We start from the raw sequence: 18044 nt of genomic DNA, 5'->3' as shown, positions 1-18044 counted from the left end.
TATTTGCCATCTGTATATCTTCTTTGGTGATGTGAGAGTGTTAGGATCTTTGGTAGTTTTTTAATTGGATTATTTGTTTTCTTATTGTTGGGTTTTCAGAGTTCTTTTTATGTTTTCCATAACAGTCCTTTATCAGATATGTCTTTTCCAAATACACTCCTCCCACATATGGGGGTGGGGCAGGATTAGTTCCAGGATGCTCCTTTGCCCCAGGATACCAAAATCTGATGATGCTCAAGTCCTTTATGTAAAATGGCATGGTATTTGCATGTCACCAAGGCATATCTTCCCTATATACTTTAAATCATCTTGGGTTATTTATAATATCTAATACAATGTAAATGCTGTGTAAATAGTTGTAAGTACAATGTAAATACTATGTGAATTATTGCCAGCTTGTGGCAAATTCAAGTTTTGCTTTTTGAAACTTTCTGGAATTTTTTTTCAAATATTTTTGATCAAGGTTGGTTGAATCTGAGGATAGAGAAACTGCGAATATGGAGGGCCAGTGGTATTTTCTGCCAGTCTGTTGCTTGTCATTCTCTTCACATTATTTTTTGCAGAACAGGTTTATAATTTTAATGAAGTCTAGCTTATTAGCAATTACTTTTTTCATGGATTGTGCCTTTGATGTTGTATCTAAAAGATCATCACCATACCCAAGGTCATCTAGGTTTTCTTCAATGTTATCTTCTAGGAGTTTTATAGTTTCATGTTTTACATTTAGGCCTGTGATCCATTTTGAGTTAATTTTTGTGACAGGTGTAAGGTCTGTGTCTAGGTTCATTCCTTTGCATGTGATTGTCTGGTTGTTCTGGCACCATTTGTTGAAAAGACTGTCTTTGGTGCCATTGTATTGCCTTAAGGGCTATATTTTTAAAATTGCATGCAGGTAATATTTTATGGATTTGCGTTTGCCTTTTCTCGGAGAAAGAAGGGGTCATTGTGAACTGGAAAGTTATTCTAATGGTGTCTGCAATGTCATTTTTCCCTGTCATCCATCTTGGTATAGATAGAATATCTCTATTGAAATTTTAGAATTGTTTCTGGGCTATGGGGTTTTATTTCAGAGGACTCCCAAACTCATATGCCTATAAGTGTTTTCTCAACAGGAATATTGAAAGCGTAATTATTATCATGTCAGTCCTTGACATTTTTTGACCTAAGGTGTCGCTACATTCATTGAGAATCATTGATGATATGGAACACTATTATGCTTGGAGCTTTAAGACTTGCCCCTTGTTTGTCCTGTGACCTTTGTTTATATTTAAATGTGTATATAATACCTAATTTAGGAAGATGTCAGAGTCCAATATGTGAATGAACCTGGCACAAAGCACCTGGCAGTTTCTAACAACATTTTCTCACTTCCTTTTCTACAGAAAATTTTAAAGAAATTTGTTACTAAGAAAAAGTACTTTCAAAAATAATGTTTGAAAAATTAAGGCTAATTCCACACATTATATATTAGATAAGCCCAAGAGGATTTAGGTATAGGTGGGACGTTTAGTAGTAGAAGCAGGTTAATGTTTTGTTTTTCTCCTCTTCTTCTCTACATATGATACTATTTTACTTAAAAAATAAATGTCTTCAGCCCTAAGGGTTTTTTGGGATGACTTAATACAATTATAAATATATCTAAAATATTAATCTGAGTCCTGCTAAAAGTGAAACTTTTTATACATAAGACTTTGATCAAGTGGTGGTATTTTTAAGCTTTACTTATAAGTGTTAATAATTAAGCTTTTAAAATCCTTCTGTAACAAGGTATTAAGACTGATCTGGATTTCTTTGGAAGGTTTGTGGTGTTTATAATCGTAATCAGGCTAAGTTAACCTCAAAACAAATACGTTAGCTTTACAGAAAAATGACGATTTCAAAACCAGCCTCTCGTGTGTGTGCGTGCATGCGTGTTTACTGATTTCTACCTTTTTTTGCTCTTTGCTCATGGTTCCTTCTCTATAGCTTCTTTTCTCTTGAACTTAGGAAAAAAATGTAAAGAAATTTACCTTAAGAAATTAGGGCCTTGTCTTCACTAGGATTTGCATTTTAATAGAGGTTGTTTGGAGAGTGTCCAAAATAAATAACTCGTGGTGGAATTTCAAGCACTATGTCACTTGTGTCCAGGATTTGCAAATCAGGTCATGCTTTTCAACAGGTTTGCTTCAATTTCTAGGGCACTGTACACACTGCATAAAAACATTTTATTTATATACAACTTCATTTAAAACACCACTTAAAGAACCAGAGAAGTAGTTAGCATATTGAAGTGTCAGGTAGAAAGGAGGAGTTTGTAGTAGGGTAAAAGGTCTCACCTGAGCAAAGGATTTGGCTCAGTAAAGTTGTAAATTGGGATTAGATTATGGGGTTGGGTATAAGTAACTTAAATTTTTAAAGGGAGAGGAAGGTGGTAAATTAAATTTAAATGAAAAGTCAGGTGCTAACCGAATGGGATTAGGAGATCAGTTTGTAATCTTTTGTATTAATATGTCATAGTGGCATTAACCAGTGTCCTGGTATTTTTTTTCTTTTCTTTTTTTAAAGCTATTTTTCTGTTGAGCTCTAATTCACATACAGTAAAGTTCATCTGTTTAAAGTGTACAATCCAGTAATTTTTAGTACCTTTACAGGACCCTGCAACCATCATCATCATCTAATTCCAAAAAATCTCATCACCCCCTAAAACCCCATACCCATTAGCGATCACTCCTGTTTCCCACTGCCCCTAGACCCTGGAACCACTAATCTGCTTTCTGTTTCCATAAATTTGCCTGTTTGAGACATTTCATAAAAATGGAGTCATACAATATATGGTCTTTTGTGTCTGGCTTTTTTACCATAGCATAATGTTTCCAAGGTTCATCCATGTTGTATCATGTATCAGTAGTTCATCTCTTTATGTAGCTGAGTAATACCCATTTCATTGTATGGATATAAAACATTTTGTTTACCCATTCATTAGTTGATAGATGTTTCTACTTTTTGACCACTATAGATAATGCTGCTATGAACATTAGTTACAAGTTTTTTGAAAGCAGGTGTTTTCAGTCCTATTTGTTATATACCTAGGAGTAGAATTGATGGGTCATATGGTAACTATGTTTAACTTTTTGGAGGAACTGCCAAATTGTTTTTCAGAAGTGATTACAGCAGTTTACATTTACATCAGCAATGTATGAGGGTTCCAGTTTCTCCACATCTGTCCTGATAACCTGTCTTTTTTACTATAACCATCCCTAGTTGGTATAAAATTTTATTTCTTTGTGGTTTTCATTTATATTTCCTTAATGACTAATGATATTGATCATGTTTTTATGTGCTTATTGGCTATTAGTATATCTTTGGAGAAATGCCCCTTCAAATCCTTTGCTCACTGATAAGTTTTTTTTTTTTTGTCTTTTTAGTGAAAGTGAGCCCCAGTGATTTCTTTGCTGTGGGAGGCCAGCTAGACCAGAAAACAAGCATGGGCTGGTGGTTTGGGAAAGTTAATGTCCATAGAAGCAGTCCTTAACTAGTGGGAGACAGGAGCAGATGGATAACAGCTTGCCTCTCATCCTGTAGGCAGACAATTCTGAGACCACCTGTGCACTTCACTGGGAGTTTAAGTAGAATGAACCCCAGTTGTCCTAAGGGATGACTTTGATAATATACCTTTCTTATATTGGCTTTTCCTCCATATCTCATACTCGTAACTGCTCCCTCAGGTCATTTCTTAGACGGACTATCTGCATTCAAATCCTTACCTCGGCTTTTTTTTTTTTTTTTTTGAGAGAAGCCAAACTAAGATAGGTGTCATTAGAGTACTTAGTATTAAACGAGTTGAAAATATTTCAAGATTTGAAACTGGATGATCACCAAGGGTATGAGTATAGGTAGAGGAGAGAGCCAACATCTGTATTCTCAGTCACTATGATGTGTTAAGTTGACATAAAGTGGAGCAATTAGCAAAGGAGACTAAGGTCTGGTCAGTGGTATAGGAACAAAATCAGGAGGATGTGGTGTCTTGGAAGCTAAGTGGAGAAAATGCTACTATGACATCAAGTGAGAGAGGAACTTGGATTTGGCCATAGGTAGGCCAGTAATGACCTAGAAAGAACAGGTTCCATTGACGTGGTGGGGACAAAAGTGTGATTGGAGTGGGTTTGAGAACAGTTGATGAAATAATTGAAGTCAGTGTATGTAGACAACTTGTTTGGAATTTTGCTGTAAAGGGGAGCAGAGAAATGGGTTGGTAACTGGAGAGAGATCTTCAGGAGAGGTCCTTTTTAAGATGGGAGGAAAAATACACCTACTCGGTGTCTTATATTGCTGCATGTGATCAAAGTCAGTTGTTCCTTAGAATATTTTAGAGAACTAGGATTCTCTTTGGTTTATTTGACCATCTTGTTCTGTACCCATCAAAGCTCCCAAAATCATGTGTAATGAGTTCAAGGAGGAAAAGAAGTTGTTATACATCATCAGCAGAAACTAAGAAGACTGGGGTTTGGTCTGGCATAGTGATGAATTCTAGGAAGTAAAGAGAATAAGGGAATACACACAAGGACGTTAGTCCTGCCACAGGGACTGTGGGAATAGTTTAGAATTCGGTCAAGACTATATTTCTAGGTTTGAAATATGCCAACATTTAATTTCCTACCTTGTTAAGCACAACATCATTGTGAATATGTGTTTGTGATGCATATTGCAACAAATGTTTCATTGCACAGCTTTTACTGACCTATTGTTGAAAACAACAGAACTAACTCTGTGTTAGAAAAAGTTAAAATTTACTCACAGACCTTCAGTATTCCTTTTTGGCACAGTTTCAACTTCTCTCAGTTTGGTTATGAGCCATACAGAGCTGCTTTCTTTCTTCATTCTCCCTCTGCTTCCTCCCTCTGATTATAGAATGATCTAATGTTAGATTTTAAATAAACCAATTCTAACTGGGATGTTTGCATTTGTAGTCTTATTTCTAATTGTGGAATGAAAGATTTTTCTGTAAAAATAATTAGGTCCTCTTTTTGTTCCATAAATTGTTATTCCTTCTAAACTGAGATGGAGGAGAATTCTGAAGATTTTTCTTCTACCTTGACCAAGTTTGTTTCACAGAGGGGTGAGTCAGACTGGATATCTTCCATGGGAGTATATTTTCTATAAACAGAACTGTTTTATCCTCACTGGAAATTTCCTAGTATTCCTGCTTCTAGTTAGCATATAGGAGGGCACAAAACCTTTTTGGTCCTCTGGTAGAATAAGAAAAACCTGTAAAGAATAATAATCGCACTTAAAAATAGAGCTAGCAGAAAAATCAGTGGAATCAAGGAAGCCTTGGTGAACTGATTTCCAGAGACACCTGAACCTCTCAGAGGTGAGTCAAGAGTGTGGCAGTTTCCTAGCCTGGTTTCAGTATAGGATGAAGCAGGACTTACCATAAATGGAAAGACTGAATGGATGAAGATGAATTATCCAATCCTCAAGTGACACTGTTGGCTTTTGGGAGGGGATGGGAATCTGACAAAGCCCCCAAATTAAATCATTAAGCCTGATAATTTTATCCACCTTGAATTTTGCCATAAAGAGGAGTAGAGGATCCGTTGAAAAATCTATAGAAATGTATAATTCTGATGGTCCTTGAATTATGGGACACAGCTGGAGTTGAAGCTAAAGGTACACTGAACCAAGTATATATCTGGAACTGCAGCCCAAATTCTTCCTGTCTCAAATTTTGACAAGATCAAAAAGATATGGCTGTGGTTGGGGATGGGAAGTTGGGGGGTTGAATTGATCACAGAAGAATTCACTCTAATTAAAGCTGCAGCCAGTCCCAGCCCAAATTGATTCTAAGAATCTGAATTATCAGTCACTCATCCTAACTGAGAGAAGAGCATAGACTCTCTGGGAAATAAGTAAAACTTAACAAAACAATATTACACTCAGTTCTTAACTGTTATTTTACAAAAAGCATCTAGAATGCTGTGAAAAATTATGAAATATATAAAGAGAAAGGAAAAGATGATTGTATAATTAAGAGAAAACAGTTATCGAATTCACGTTTATTAGGTAACCCAGAGTCAGGAGTCAGTGAGGTAGGAGACAATGATTTGAAAGAAGTTTAAGGATAAAATATGAGGGCTTGAGTATTTCCGGAGAGTAATGGGAATTTTGGAAAAATGCCAAATGCAGATGCTAGATCTGAAAAATGCAGTTTCTTTAAAAAAAAAAAAAAAGTTCAGATGGGCCTGATAGCAAATCTGTAGTAAGAAAGACTAAGAAATGGTGAATGTGTGAATAAATATGAAAGTCTATTTTCTGGTTTTTAAATGTACATAAATGACAGTTGTATAGTGTAAAGCAAAAAAAAGTAAGATTTATAACATGTAGATGTAAAATTTGTGACAGTAGCATGAAATATGAGAGACATAAATTGTACTCTTACATTTGTTACATTATATATAAAATTATATAGTATAGTTAGGATAGTATAATATTATTTGATGGTGGACTATGGTGAAGAATACATATTGTACATTCCTAGAGCAACCAAAAAATATATATGCGTAGCTTAAAGTCCATAAAATGAGATAATGTAGGAAAAAAATAACTATACGTGAAGGTAGGGGAAAAAAGGAATAAAGAACAAATAAAAAAATAAATAGTAATTTAATAAACTTAAATCACACCAATAATTGTATGAAATATAAATGGTCTAATAAGCCTACCATCAAAACATAGAAATTGTCAGATTGGATTAAATAGTAAGACCCAACTGTATGCTTCATACAGATAGGCACTTAAAAGACACATTTGGCTAAAAGTAATAATTGGAAAAAGATATATTAACACTTATCAAAAGAAAGTTCCTATGGCTGTAGTGATATCAGACAAAATATACTTCAAGACAAGGATTATTAGCAGAGAAAAAGGACATTTTATAATGATAAAGGGGTCCACTCATCAAAAAGGTATAAGAACCCCAAATGTGTATTTATCTTTATAAGAGATTCAAAATACATGAAATAAAAATTGATGGAAATAAAAGGGGAAATAGACTTATTTACACTTATGGTTAAAGATTTCAGTACTTTTCAGTAATTAGTAGAAAAAGAATGCTGTAAATTTGTAAGGGTATAGAAGATTTGAACACCGCTATCAATCGATTTAACCTGACATTTTTGGAATACTAAACCCAAGAGATGCAAAATGTGCCATTTAAATATATGTGAAACACTCACCACTAGGTAGATCTCGTGAGAGGCTGTCAACACTTCAACATGCTGTGAAGACTTGAAATCAATGTATTATTTTCTCTGACTACAGTGGAATTAAATTAGAAATCAGTAACAAAATCAGGTTTAGTAGATCCCAGATTTTTTTTTTTTTCTTTTTTCTTTTGGTCATGCCATGCAACTTGTGGGATCTTAGTTCCCTGACCAGGGATTGAACCCAGGCCTTCAGCAGTGAAAGCTCTGAGTTCTGACCACTGGACCGCCAGGGAAGTCCCAATCCCTAAATGTTTTGAAATTAAGATGATTCTTGAATAACTCATGGGTAAAATAATAAATGGGAAATTAGCATTTTAAACAAATTCAACGAAAAGACAACATATCAAATTTTATGGAGTGCATCTCAGAATTTATAGCTTTAAATCTTGAAGAATAAAGTATTAGAATCAGTTACTTAATAAGCTTTACCATAAGAGTCAGGAAAGGAGAGACAAATTCAAAATAAATAAAAGGCCGAAAATATAGAAAAAAATCAAAATCCATGAAAGGGAAAACATCCCATAAGTAAATGAACAAATTATAAAGTTTTCTCTTTGAAAAAAAAAATCAATACAGTTGGTAAACTCAAGCCTAAAACTACAGCAATTTATATTGCTCTCGAATTTGTGAATCAGCATGTGGCCTTTATCGCATGAAGAATTATGGCATAATGTCCTCAGGGCTGCATTCAAAGAAGGGAAAAGCAGAAGTTGTAAATCTTCTTGAAGCATAGGCACTGTTACTTGCCTAACTTCTGCCACATTGAGTTGGTATAAGCAAGTCACAGTTCAGCCCAAATTCAAGGAGTGGGAAAATAGACTCTGGATCTCTTGATCTTAGGTGGTGTAAAACCTTGTGGCCATGTTTCTTAATTTATGCTGGGTAAATCAGAAACAGTAAAGGGTCTGAGGTTTTTACCCTGCTTACAAGCTAACATGTTAACTTGCCAGAAAACTCAAGACTTGTAGACCAGAGACAAAGGGTTTATTACTCCCTGAAAAAGCAGCAACCAGGGCAATATCTTGTGTCAGTTACTTGAGCCTGAATCTTAATAGGGCTTCAGTGAGGGTCAAATGGTACCTGCACAAGTAGTAGTGTGCATTACAGAAGGGAAATCCCAAATTAGGAAACTGATGTTACATAGGACAGCTGGTGACCTGTCTATCCTCTTCCTCAGGAGAGTGAGAGATAGAAACCTTATCTTTACTCTGGAATTTAAACGAATCTTCTCTGGAGAGAAGACATTGAACTGTTTCAGTGTTACTGTCTTTATCTGGAACGTATCCTTATATAAACATCTTAAATTGACTGTTAAATGACATTGCTCAGAGAACCCAGACCATGCAGAAATGTAAGATGTTATCTAATAAAGTATATCCTCTTGTACAATAATTTGCATTCCTCCCATATATAAAATTTGATCCCTCTTTTCTCCAAAAGTCTTATCCCACTAGAGTGTTATGTCGGCTGGAGTCCAGTATCTTATCATCTAACTGAGGTCCAAGTACAGATGAGGCTCTGCTATGCCATTTTGTAGTTAGAGAAATGCAAAACAAAAATACAATGAGATACTGGTCCACACCTACTGCATAGGTTAAAATTAAGAAAAACTGAGAATATCAAGTGTTGGTGAGGATTTAATTGGCACTTTGGGAGTGTTAAGTGATAAAACCACTTTGAGAAAGGACTTCTTTCTTTTTTTTTTTTTTTTTTAGTAAAATTAAACTTGCTTATAGACTATGATCTAGCAATTTCATTCCCCTTTATTTACCCACAGAACTGAAGCCTGCATTCTCACAATACTTACACCCAATTGTCACAGCACTCTTTTTTTTTTTTTATTAAGGCACACGGGCTTAGTTGCTCCGCGGCAGGTGGGATCTTCCTGGATCGAACCTGTGACCTCTGCATTGGCAGGCGGATTCTTAACCACTGTGCCACCTAGGAAGCCCCTGTCACAGCACTCTTATTCAGGACAGGTGGCCTTGGCCAGGGTGTTGACTGGAAAGTAGCATGTGGGAACTTTCTGGGGTGATAGAAAGATTTTTTATGTCTTAATTGCTGTGGTTATGTGGATGCATGCATTTACCAAACTCTACTCTAAAGGTCTATTTTGTTATGTAATTTATATGTAAAAATATAAAATGGAAATTTCTGCAAATGTGGGAACTCCTTATAACTAAAGTATGTATGTCAACTATTTCATTCCACGTTAAGATTTTTTAGATATATTTAGGCTAACCATGGTTTGTTAAGAAAATTTGATTAACAGTGCTGACATTGAAGAAGCTCTTAGCTTTCTACTGAATTAAAATTAGGCTAGCAGGGGTCAAACAGCAGTGTTGACCTTGTAAAGTGTGAAATTTAGCTATTTCATCAGCCTCCTTTCCTCATCTCTTGCTGTATATGTTGTAGGCATAGCACATTTTATACATTGTTATTTTTGCCCTTCAGAATCAAATGCTCTTACACAGCATTTGTTTTTTTCATTACTTAAGTTTCTTATCTTTTTATTCTTACTCTTTTGCATATAACTATTTTCATTGTTTACTATTCATGTACTTACTGGTAATGAGTTAATAATGTCCATAAAATGTCTTAGGACTAAGCACAGGTTGTACCAAGCACAGATTAGCAAATACTGTGATAGCTGTGAATAAACTAAAATGATCTTACACAGCCACTAAATATCATCTGATAGCTATGGGCATGCCTGAAGAGCCTTTGTTGTGCATTTTAACTTCTGAACTCATTTAGGAAGATGGTTCCAACATAAGATTTCTCTTAAATCAAGCCAAGTATAACTTGTGATCTCTTCAGATCCATAGGGAAGTATAACATACTATATTTTAGAAAAGCTTTATAGTGATTTCATTTTTCAGTTGCTACAGTAATTCCCCAAATGAGAGTTTATCAAAAAAGGATGGGAAGGGGAAAAATGATGGTTTAAGTATAGATGAAATAATAGTGACTATGGATTGATTATTGTTGAAACTTAGAAAAAAGAGTCACATCAGTATTTTGTTCATGATTAAAGAATCTTGAGTTTATATCTAACCTCCCAAATCAGAATTTCTAGAGAAGCTACAGTAATCTGTAGTAGTTTTGAAAAATACCCTAAGTGAATTTCATTCATCTAGTTGTACCATGGCACCCAAGGTTTGTTTTGTTTTGTTCTCCTCCTCATGAGCAGCTTTTTTTTTTTTTTTTTAACTTGTGGGAAACTGTTAGGATGGTCTGTGAATGGTCTTACAAATCTCTTTCTAAAAATGTATCTTTCTCTTACTAGATTATTCCCATCTGCCTAAAAATCCACTGTTGTGACTTTCGATTCACATTCTGCTCTCACTACTGCTCTTTTCCCAATGTCCTCTATAGCTAAACTACCTGAGTGGTCTGTATTTGCTATGTCAAATTATCCTCTTCCTATTTCTTGAATGCCCTCCAGTGGTTTGTCTCTACCACTCCACAGTAAGATAATCAGTGACCTTTACACAGTGACAATTAAAGTTCTTACTAATATAGTTGATAACTTCCTGCTTGAAACATTTGTTTTCCACTTAGCTTTTAGGATATCACACTTTGGGTGGGTGGGGGGTAGTTTCTCTTGACTCTCACTTTTTCTCTTCAGTGTCTTTTGCTGGTTCTCTCTCTTCTTTATGACATATTTTTATAATATCTCAGGGCTCAGTCATCGAATCTGTTTTCTTCTTTTTCCTTTTCCCTTTCCTTGCCTTTCCCTTTTCCTTTCTTTTCATGTACTCTTCTATCCACATTCATGCCCTTGATTCTTTCATCTACTTTCATTACTTTAAATATCATCTCTAAACAGATAACTTCCAAATTTATACCCTCAGTTTGAATTTCTCCCCACATCTCTGAATACCCATATCCCACTGCCTATGTAGGACAGTTTTCAGTTTTTTCAAGCTAAAGTCTCTAACCACAAAATTTTATTCTTTCTTCTCGCTAACCTGCTCCTTCTGTAGCCTTATTCTATCTCAGTTCATTGGCAGTTCCAATTTACCAGACTACTATGTATGTGGGAGTATGTTGAGTGACAAATTGAGTGGCCATCTTTGCTTGATATATGCAAAGGTATTTTTTGTGGCATGTACTATATGTAGAATTTGTGGAGGTTAAACAACTCAGCAGCCCTAAACAATTTAGCATAGAGACAAATAGCCTAGTATATTTAAAGTGACCCTGTAGGGGCTTCCTAGGTGGCGCAGTGGTTGAGAATCTGCCTGCCAATGCAGGGGACACAGGTTCGATCCCTGCTCCAGGAAGATCCCACATGCCGCGGCGCAACTAAGCACGTGCGCCACAACTATTGAGCCTGTGCTTTAGAGCCCGTGAGCCACAGCTATTGAGCCCATGTGTTGCAACTACTGAAGCCCATGTGCCTAGAGCCCGAGCTCCGCACCAAGAGAAGCCTCGGCAACGAGGAGCCCGCGCACCACAACGAAGAGTAGCCTCCACTCACCGCAACTAAAAAGAAAGCCCGCGCACAGCTAAAAAGACCCAACACAGCCAATAAAATAATTAAAAAAAAAAAAAAGTGACCCTGTAAATTCTGAAACACATTTATTAATGTTGAATTTTTAAGAAAAAGATTATTTATGATGTGTATACTTTAATGTTGTTTTTGGCTGTCTTATTTTGGGATGTGTTGGTTACAGGTATAGAAAACCTAGCAATGATTTAAGCAAATAGGGGATTTAGTTTTCTTATACACCAAGAAATCCAGATACTTCTGTAGTTAGCATTGGTTCAGCTACTCAGCAGTGCTGTTAGAGACCCCCAGCTTGTTTTGTCTTTCTATTCTGTCAGCCTTTTTGGTAGGTTTTTAATCCTCATGCTTGTTGACTCATGGTCATAGGATGGTTGTTGCAGCAGTAGACATATTCTGTTCACATCTGTCCCTGGATAAGGAAAGCAAATGTTTTTCCAGAACCAACCCCCATTCCACCCCCAAAGTAGACGTCTAAGTATATGTCATTGATCTTAACTGTGTCATCCATTACCTGTCTACCCTTCTTGGAAAGCTCAAGAGTGGGTTTTTAGCTGGGTCCATTACCACCCCTTTTCTGGAAAGGGGGAAAAGACTCTGATAAGCAGTTAACAGTGCCTGCCACATAGAACCATCAGAAACTATGATTGGTGATTAGAATTTATTTACTTGGGAAAACTTTATTTCTCAGTAAGCTCAAATAAATGTGATTTTAATGGTAGATAGAGAGGTATTTGTTATTTGATATAGATGAGAGCTCTCAGTAGTTTACAAATGCATTATGAACAGTAAATCCAATGACTGGTTGAGAAGGTAGCCATGTATTTAGAAGTTAGCAAATGTGTGTGTGTCAGTTTATGTGGCTGAATTATTGGGAATTTTAATTTACATTTTGAGGTAAATAAGAAATTAGAAGAGATGTTCTTTACAAAGTCATACCTATTTTTATTGTTAATTTTGTTTCTTTTTTTGGTTTCCATAGAATGTTGGCTCAATTAAGAAACATCAGGGAGATAAATTCAGCCCAGTGGTAAGTAGTTTTAATTTCTTTTGTTAGAAAGTTTGAGTTGTTATCATGCCTTTTTTGGGGGGTTGGTTTCTCTTCCTCCATTTCATTAGAATGGTTTTTGTGTTTGCTGTTTTAAGTCTGGTTTATTAAGTGGCTCTTATATCCCAACATTATAATTCTAACTGGCAGCCTCCATGTTGATCACTTCCTGTTCAGATCAGGCCAGTCTTTTCTCCCTTTGGTTTATTTCCTTGTAGTATTGTGTTAGGGAGGATCTCTTTGGGTCCTGTTACTCCTTTCCCTTTCACATAGTACTTTCCTCTTCTGACCTCAGTAATTAAGGTCCCCCTCCTTTCTTATCAATCAGCAGTTTTTAGTCTGCTAAATTGGGGTCCATTTTTATATTGGTTCAAGGCTCACTGAATTTATTCTGAGGTCTAAATTGCTATTTTCACTGTCTCTGCCCACAGGAAGTTTTGTTTTGTTTTTGTTTTGGGGGGGAAGTTTTCATTTGAGATGTAAATTCTTTGCAGTTTCCTAGAGCTAAGTATCTAATCTTTTTCTGAATTCATGGTCACTTCTGAAAAGTTCTGCAGTATGAACAGCACTGTAGAAAAGTCTTGGAAGTCATTTTACCTTCATTAACAATTATTCTGCCCTGTAAATTGCCTTCTACCTCAAGGGCCCTGCACAGATGATTTAAATAAATATAGCAAAATAAATACACTCTTTTTTTTTTTTTGGCCGTGCGGTATACCATGTGGGATCTTAGTTCCCCGACCAGGGTTCAATCCTGTGCCCCCTGTATTAGGAGGGCAGTCTTAACCACTGGACCACCAGGGAAGTCCCTACACTCTTAAATCATGTATGTTTGGTAATAACATTTCATGTCTGTTCTTCTCAGCTGGGAGTTATACTTCCAAATCCATTATGATTTCTGGAAAATGGATTTTTTAGGCCATATCTTGCAAGTTATTGGATAGTATCATATTATATAAATATAAACATGCAGTAGTTATAATATGAATCAGAATAATAGTTTGAAATATTGTGTTAGTGCTGTCTCCTAGAACTTTCTGCAGTGATAGAAGTGTTCTGTGTATTCTTTTATTCAATAATGGTATCCTTTAGCCACCTGTGGCTATTGAGCACTTAAAATATGGTCAGTGTGACTGAAACCAGATTTAAAATTTTGTTTGATTTAACTTGAATTTTCAGCTTAAAGTGCCACTGTGTCTAGTGGCTACCATATTGTACAGAGAAGATATAATTTCTTTCCTGTTTTTTTTTTAGTGTCCCCCTAACTCATTATCAGTTGAAGTCTTAGAGTCTCTTGAAAAAGAAAGTGTGTATTCATTTTTAGAATCTTTTTTTATTATTTCATTAAACACACAAATAAGAGCTAAATTCCCCTTCATTGATTAAATTCTTATTAGATCAGTAAAACTGCTTATTCTTATCAGTAAAATACACCTTCATATAGACATAGATTAAGCAAAGTCAGTAAACTTTATTGACAAAATAATGTTTTGTTTTTATTGAGGTATAATAGACATATAACATTATATTAGTTTCAGGTATACAACTTAGTGATTCAATATTTGTATATGTTGCAAAATGATCCTCACAGTATGTCTAGTTAACATCCGTCGGCATACATAGTAACAATCTTGTATGTGTGTGATGAGAGCTTTGGATCTACTCTCTTAGCAACTTTCAAACATGCAATACAGTACTATTAGCTTGCTGTACATTATATCCCCGTGCGACAAAAATTTTAGATAGAAACATTTGATGTTTGACATTGTAGTGTAAGGGAGGAAAAATTTTTCCTTCACCCTGTTAGGGTTCCTGGCTGGGTCTGAAAATTAGACTGACAGAAAGAGATTAAAAGGAGAAAAGTGTATATATTGATTTAATATAAGTTTTAAGTGACACAAGGAGCCTTTGTAAGGAAAGGAAGATCCAAAGAAACAGTTAAACCTGAGTATTTTTATGCCATGTTTGGTGAAGTGGTCAGTTGTGTAGAAATAGAACAGGTCAAAGAGTATGAAGTAAGTGTCGTAAACTGGGGGAGATATAACAAAGCCTGTTCATTTAGGATTCTCCTCTCTCTGTCTTCAGAGATACCTCCTGGTATTGAGAGGGCATCTTTCACAGGAGGATTTTATGACGTGTTTCAGGGGATAAGGACATGGGAGGTCAGAGAGACCTTCTTGCTTCTGCTGTTTTCTCAAACTCCTTTAGTTTAAAATATTCAGTATGCTAGGGTGTGTTATATTTTGGGGTGGTTTGTCCTGAATCCCATTGGTAGTTTGTTTTTGTAAACCCTGAAGGAGAAGTATGTAGTAAAGAGCTATTGATATTTGAATTATTTCATGAATCTGAGTTCATGTATATCATTATATATTGAGAAGCAGTATAGTGCACTACGAGCACAGAATCAGTTTCTTTATGGAAAAATAGGGGTAATAGTACATGCCTTAGAAAGATACACAAGGATAAAATGAAAATAAACATACAGTTTATATAAAGAATTTAGCACAGTGCTTGGCACACATGGTGATTGAGTAAGAATAGTCAGATTTTTTTTTTTTTAATTGCAAGGGAAATACTTACCCTATTCTCAGACACTTTAAGAATATGATATAATTAGAAGAGTTAGAAGCCATGCCTTGCAGAGCCATATTGGAGCCTGAGGCAAAAGAAAAAATCAGTCATATTGGTTTCTGTCATTATTTTTAAATTAACCATTTTGTTCACTAATGGATTATTTTCCAGTGATTTTGATTTTTTAAAAAGATATTGCATTAAAATATTTAATTTGATTACTGAGGTTTTTTTGTTGTTGTTTTTGTTTTTGTTTTTTTTTGGTGCCTGAGGCATTTGCCTCACTGGCGTCAACCTGCTCTTGGCTCTGGGTAGAAGTAATCTAATACTCTGAGTCTTCTGCCTAGGGCAAGAATTTATTATTTTACAAAGAATTGATAACATTAATTGGCAGTCATTCTTATTTACTTAGGCTTATTGACTTAGGCTTTTCTTTGCTAATATAATGGTAGCCGCCTAGTTGGAATTAACCTCTGTTTGAACATTGTTTTCTTAATAAAATTAGCACTGAGAATTTTCACTAATTCAGAATTGAATCTTTCTGCCAATTAGATTGAAACAATGAAGTCTGCACTTTATTGAAGCAAATTTCTTCTCTACTGTGTAACCTTAAACAAATGTAACCTATAAACTTTAGAAAAATTAAAAGAACAATATTAAATGAAACAAAATATACTTGGCATAGATTGGGAATTTTGATGTGGGAGAGCTACAGGAAAGTTAATGTCTGGTTAGGAGACCTGAAAATATCTTCGCGCTGCCACTTTCTACTCAGAACTGCAGATAGTCAAGTTCTTAATTAAGAAACAGCTCTTAGTCAGAAATTAAAGAAATATTTATGTTGTATTAGGGTTTTTCTTGTTGAGAGTGAGCAGGCTCATAAGGCATGGTTTTTATAGAAGCATAGAAATGGTAACTTAGTAGATCATTCTGTAAAGTACAAAAGTGCTTGAGTTTAATTTGAAATTCCGTATATATAAAATTTGATAGTAAAGCAATGTTAAATGCATTCTGTTGAGCGTGTGTAGGGGAGGAGATATTTATTTGTAATATATAAACTATGAGAATTGAATTGTAATAATTTGTTTTGAAAAATTGTTATAAAACATGTTTTTACTAAATTTATTTTTGTTTGCATATTGTAGTGTCTAAAAATGACTACAAAACGAAGTTTGCTAGTGCGGTTGGTACCATGTCGTTGTCTACGAGGAGAAGAGGAGACTGTCACTACTCTTGATTATTCTCATTGCAGTTTGGAACAGGTTCCCAAAGAGATTTTTACTTTTGAAAAAACTTTGGAGGAGCTCTACTTAGATGCTAATCAGATTGAAGAGCTTCCAAAGGTATGTTAATCCAGTCTTTCAGGAATTGCCTTTGGTTATTTTTACGCCTAGAAATATGATATTCCCAATTTAAAGCTTCATATACATGTGTGCGTGCACATTGTTTCTCCTTTTTTTGGTTTAATTTCATCTTAGGGTGTGCAACACAATTCAAATTTTTTTAAGTAGAATTTTTAACCTTTATCTCTTGAAGTTAATTGCTTAAATACTTGTGCAAATGATTTTAAATTTTGTGTTTAATTCCAGTTTTGTTATACCCACTAAGGTAGATAATAAGACTGCACAGTTTCTGCAGCCAATAGATTTAACTAGACAAAGAATTGAAGTTAATGTTTTTCTAATTTTCATGAGACATTGATCTACATTATAGTTATAAGTTGAGGATAAATTGTCCTTTTAGTTATCACATCAGAATTTTGTTTTTCAGCAGCATTGTAGAGGTAGTATTCTGTTTTCCCCATTTCAGTTTATTTGGAAAGGTTTTGGAGAACTTAACATTTCTGAAATGTAGGAACAACTAGCAGGAGAAAGTTGGTTTGTTGCCATGAAACATCCTCTTACATTAACAACTTCTTTGCTAAAATTTTTTAGTGCTGGCTACTTTTTTCCCTTAAATTCTAACCCACCTTCATCCTCTTCTCAGTTTCTTATTTTTGTGGGGAAAGCTACAATAGTTTTGTTAGAGAGTTTTACCACCCAAACAGCAGTGCTTTTGAAGCTGTGAGTGGAGACTCATTAGTGGCTCTTAAAAATCAATTTAATATGTGGGGCATTTCCAAAGAATGAACTATTATTTGGACTGGCAGATTTAGAAAACAAAAAATATAGGACACTCAAATTATAATTTTCAGATAAATTGAATAATTTTTTAGTATCAGTGTATCTCATGCGGTATACAGGATATACTTTCACTAAAAAATTATTGTTTATCTGAAATCCAAGTTTAATCAGGCATCCTGTATTTTATCTGGCAACTTTAACTATCATAGAGTAGAAAATAGAGTGTTGCATGTATCTATTATAACATAAAATATTTGTTTTAGATTTGTGTGTGTGTATATATACATACTGGATGGCAGCAGTGTTTCGAAAAAAGGTTTTCTTTGGATGGCCAATAGTAAAATCATTTTAAAAGCCAGTGCCATCTAAGATTGTCTTATAAAGAAATCTGTATATAAATGTGGATAAAATATTAAAGGTTGTGGGTTGCATGTTTATGAATTTCTTCCCTAGTTTGTCATAGGGTGCTTTGTAATTGACTATTTCCTTGTATTTTGTTTTTTAGCAAGTAATTTATCTTCCTTAGCTAGTTCTTCTAGAGAAAA

At 34.9% G+C, this 18044-nt stretch overlaps 1 protein-coding gene across 10 annotated transcripts in view; it reads left to right on the top strand.

Annotated features, from left to right (window-relative positions):
* ERBIN (erbb2 interacting protein) overlaps positions 1 to 18044 on the top strand; it is a 114112-nt gene that overhangs the window by 21007 nt on the left and 75061 nt on the right. For all 10 annotated transcript variants that reach the window (XM_057742230.1, XM_057742175.1, XM_057742250.1 and 7 more), the window contains exons 2-3: positions 12740 to 12787; positions 16522 to 16719. In XM_057742230.1, the coding sequence (XP_057598213.1) occupies positions 16531 to 16719 (189 nt within the window). In that variant the 5' untranslated portion in view covers positions 12740 to 12787; positions 16522 to 16530. The remainder of the gene's footprint in view (positions 1 to 12739; positions 12788 to 16521; positions 16720 to 18044) is intronic.

This window comes from Hippopotamus amphibius, chromosome 1, assembly GCF_030028045.1.
Source record: "Hippopotamus amphibius kiboko isolate mHipAmp2 chromosome 1, mHipAmp2.hap2, whole genome shotgun sequence".
NCBI classification, from domain to species: Eukaryota; Metazoa; Chordata; class Mammalia; order Artiodactyla; family Hippopotamidae; genus Hippopotamus; species Hippopotamus amphibius.
The sequence above is the reverse complement of the archived record's forward strand: the minus strand, read 5'-3'. Positions and strand labels throughout refer to the sequence as shown.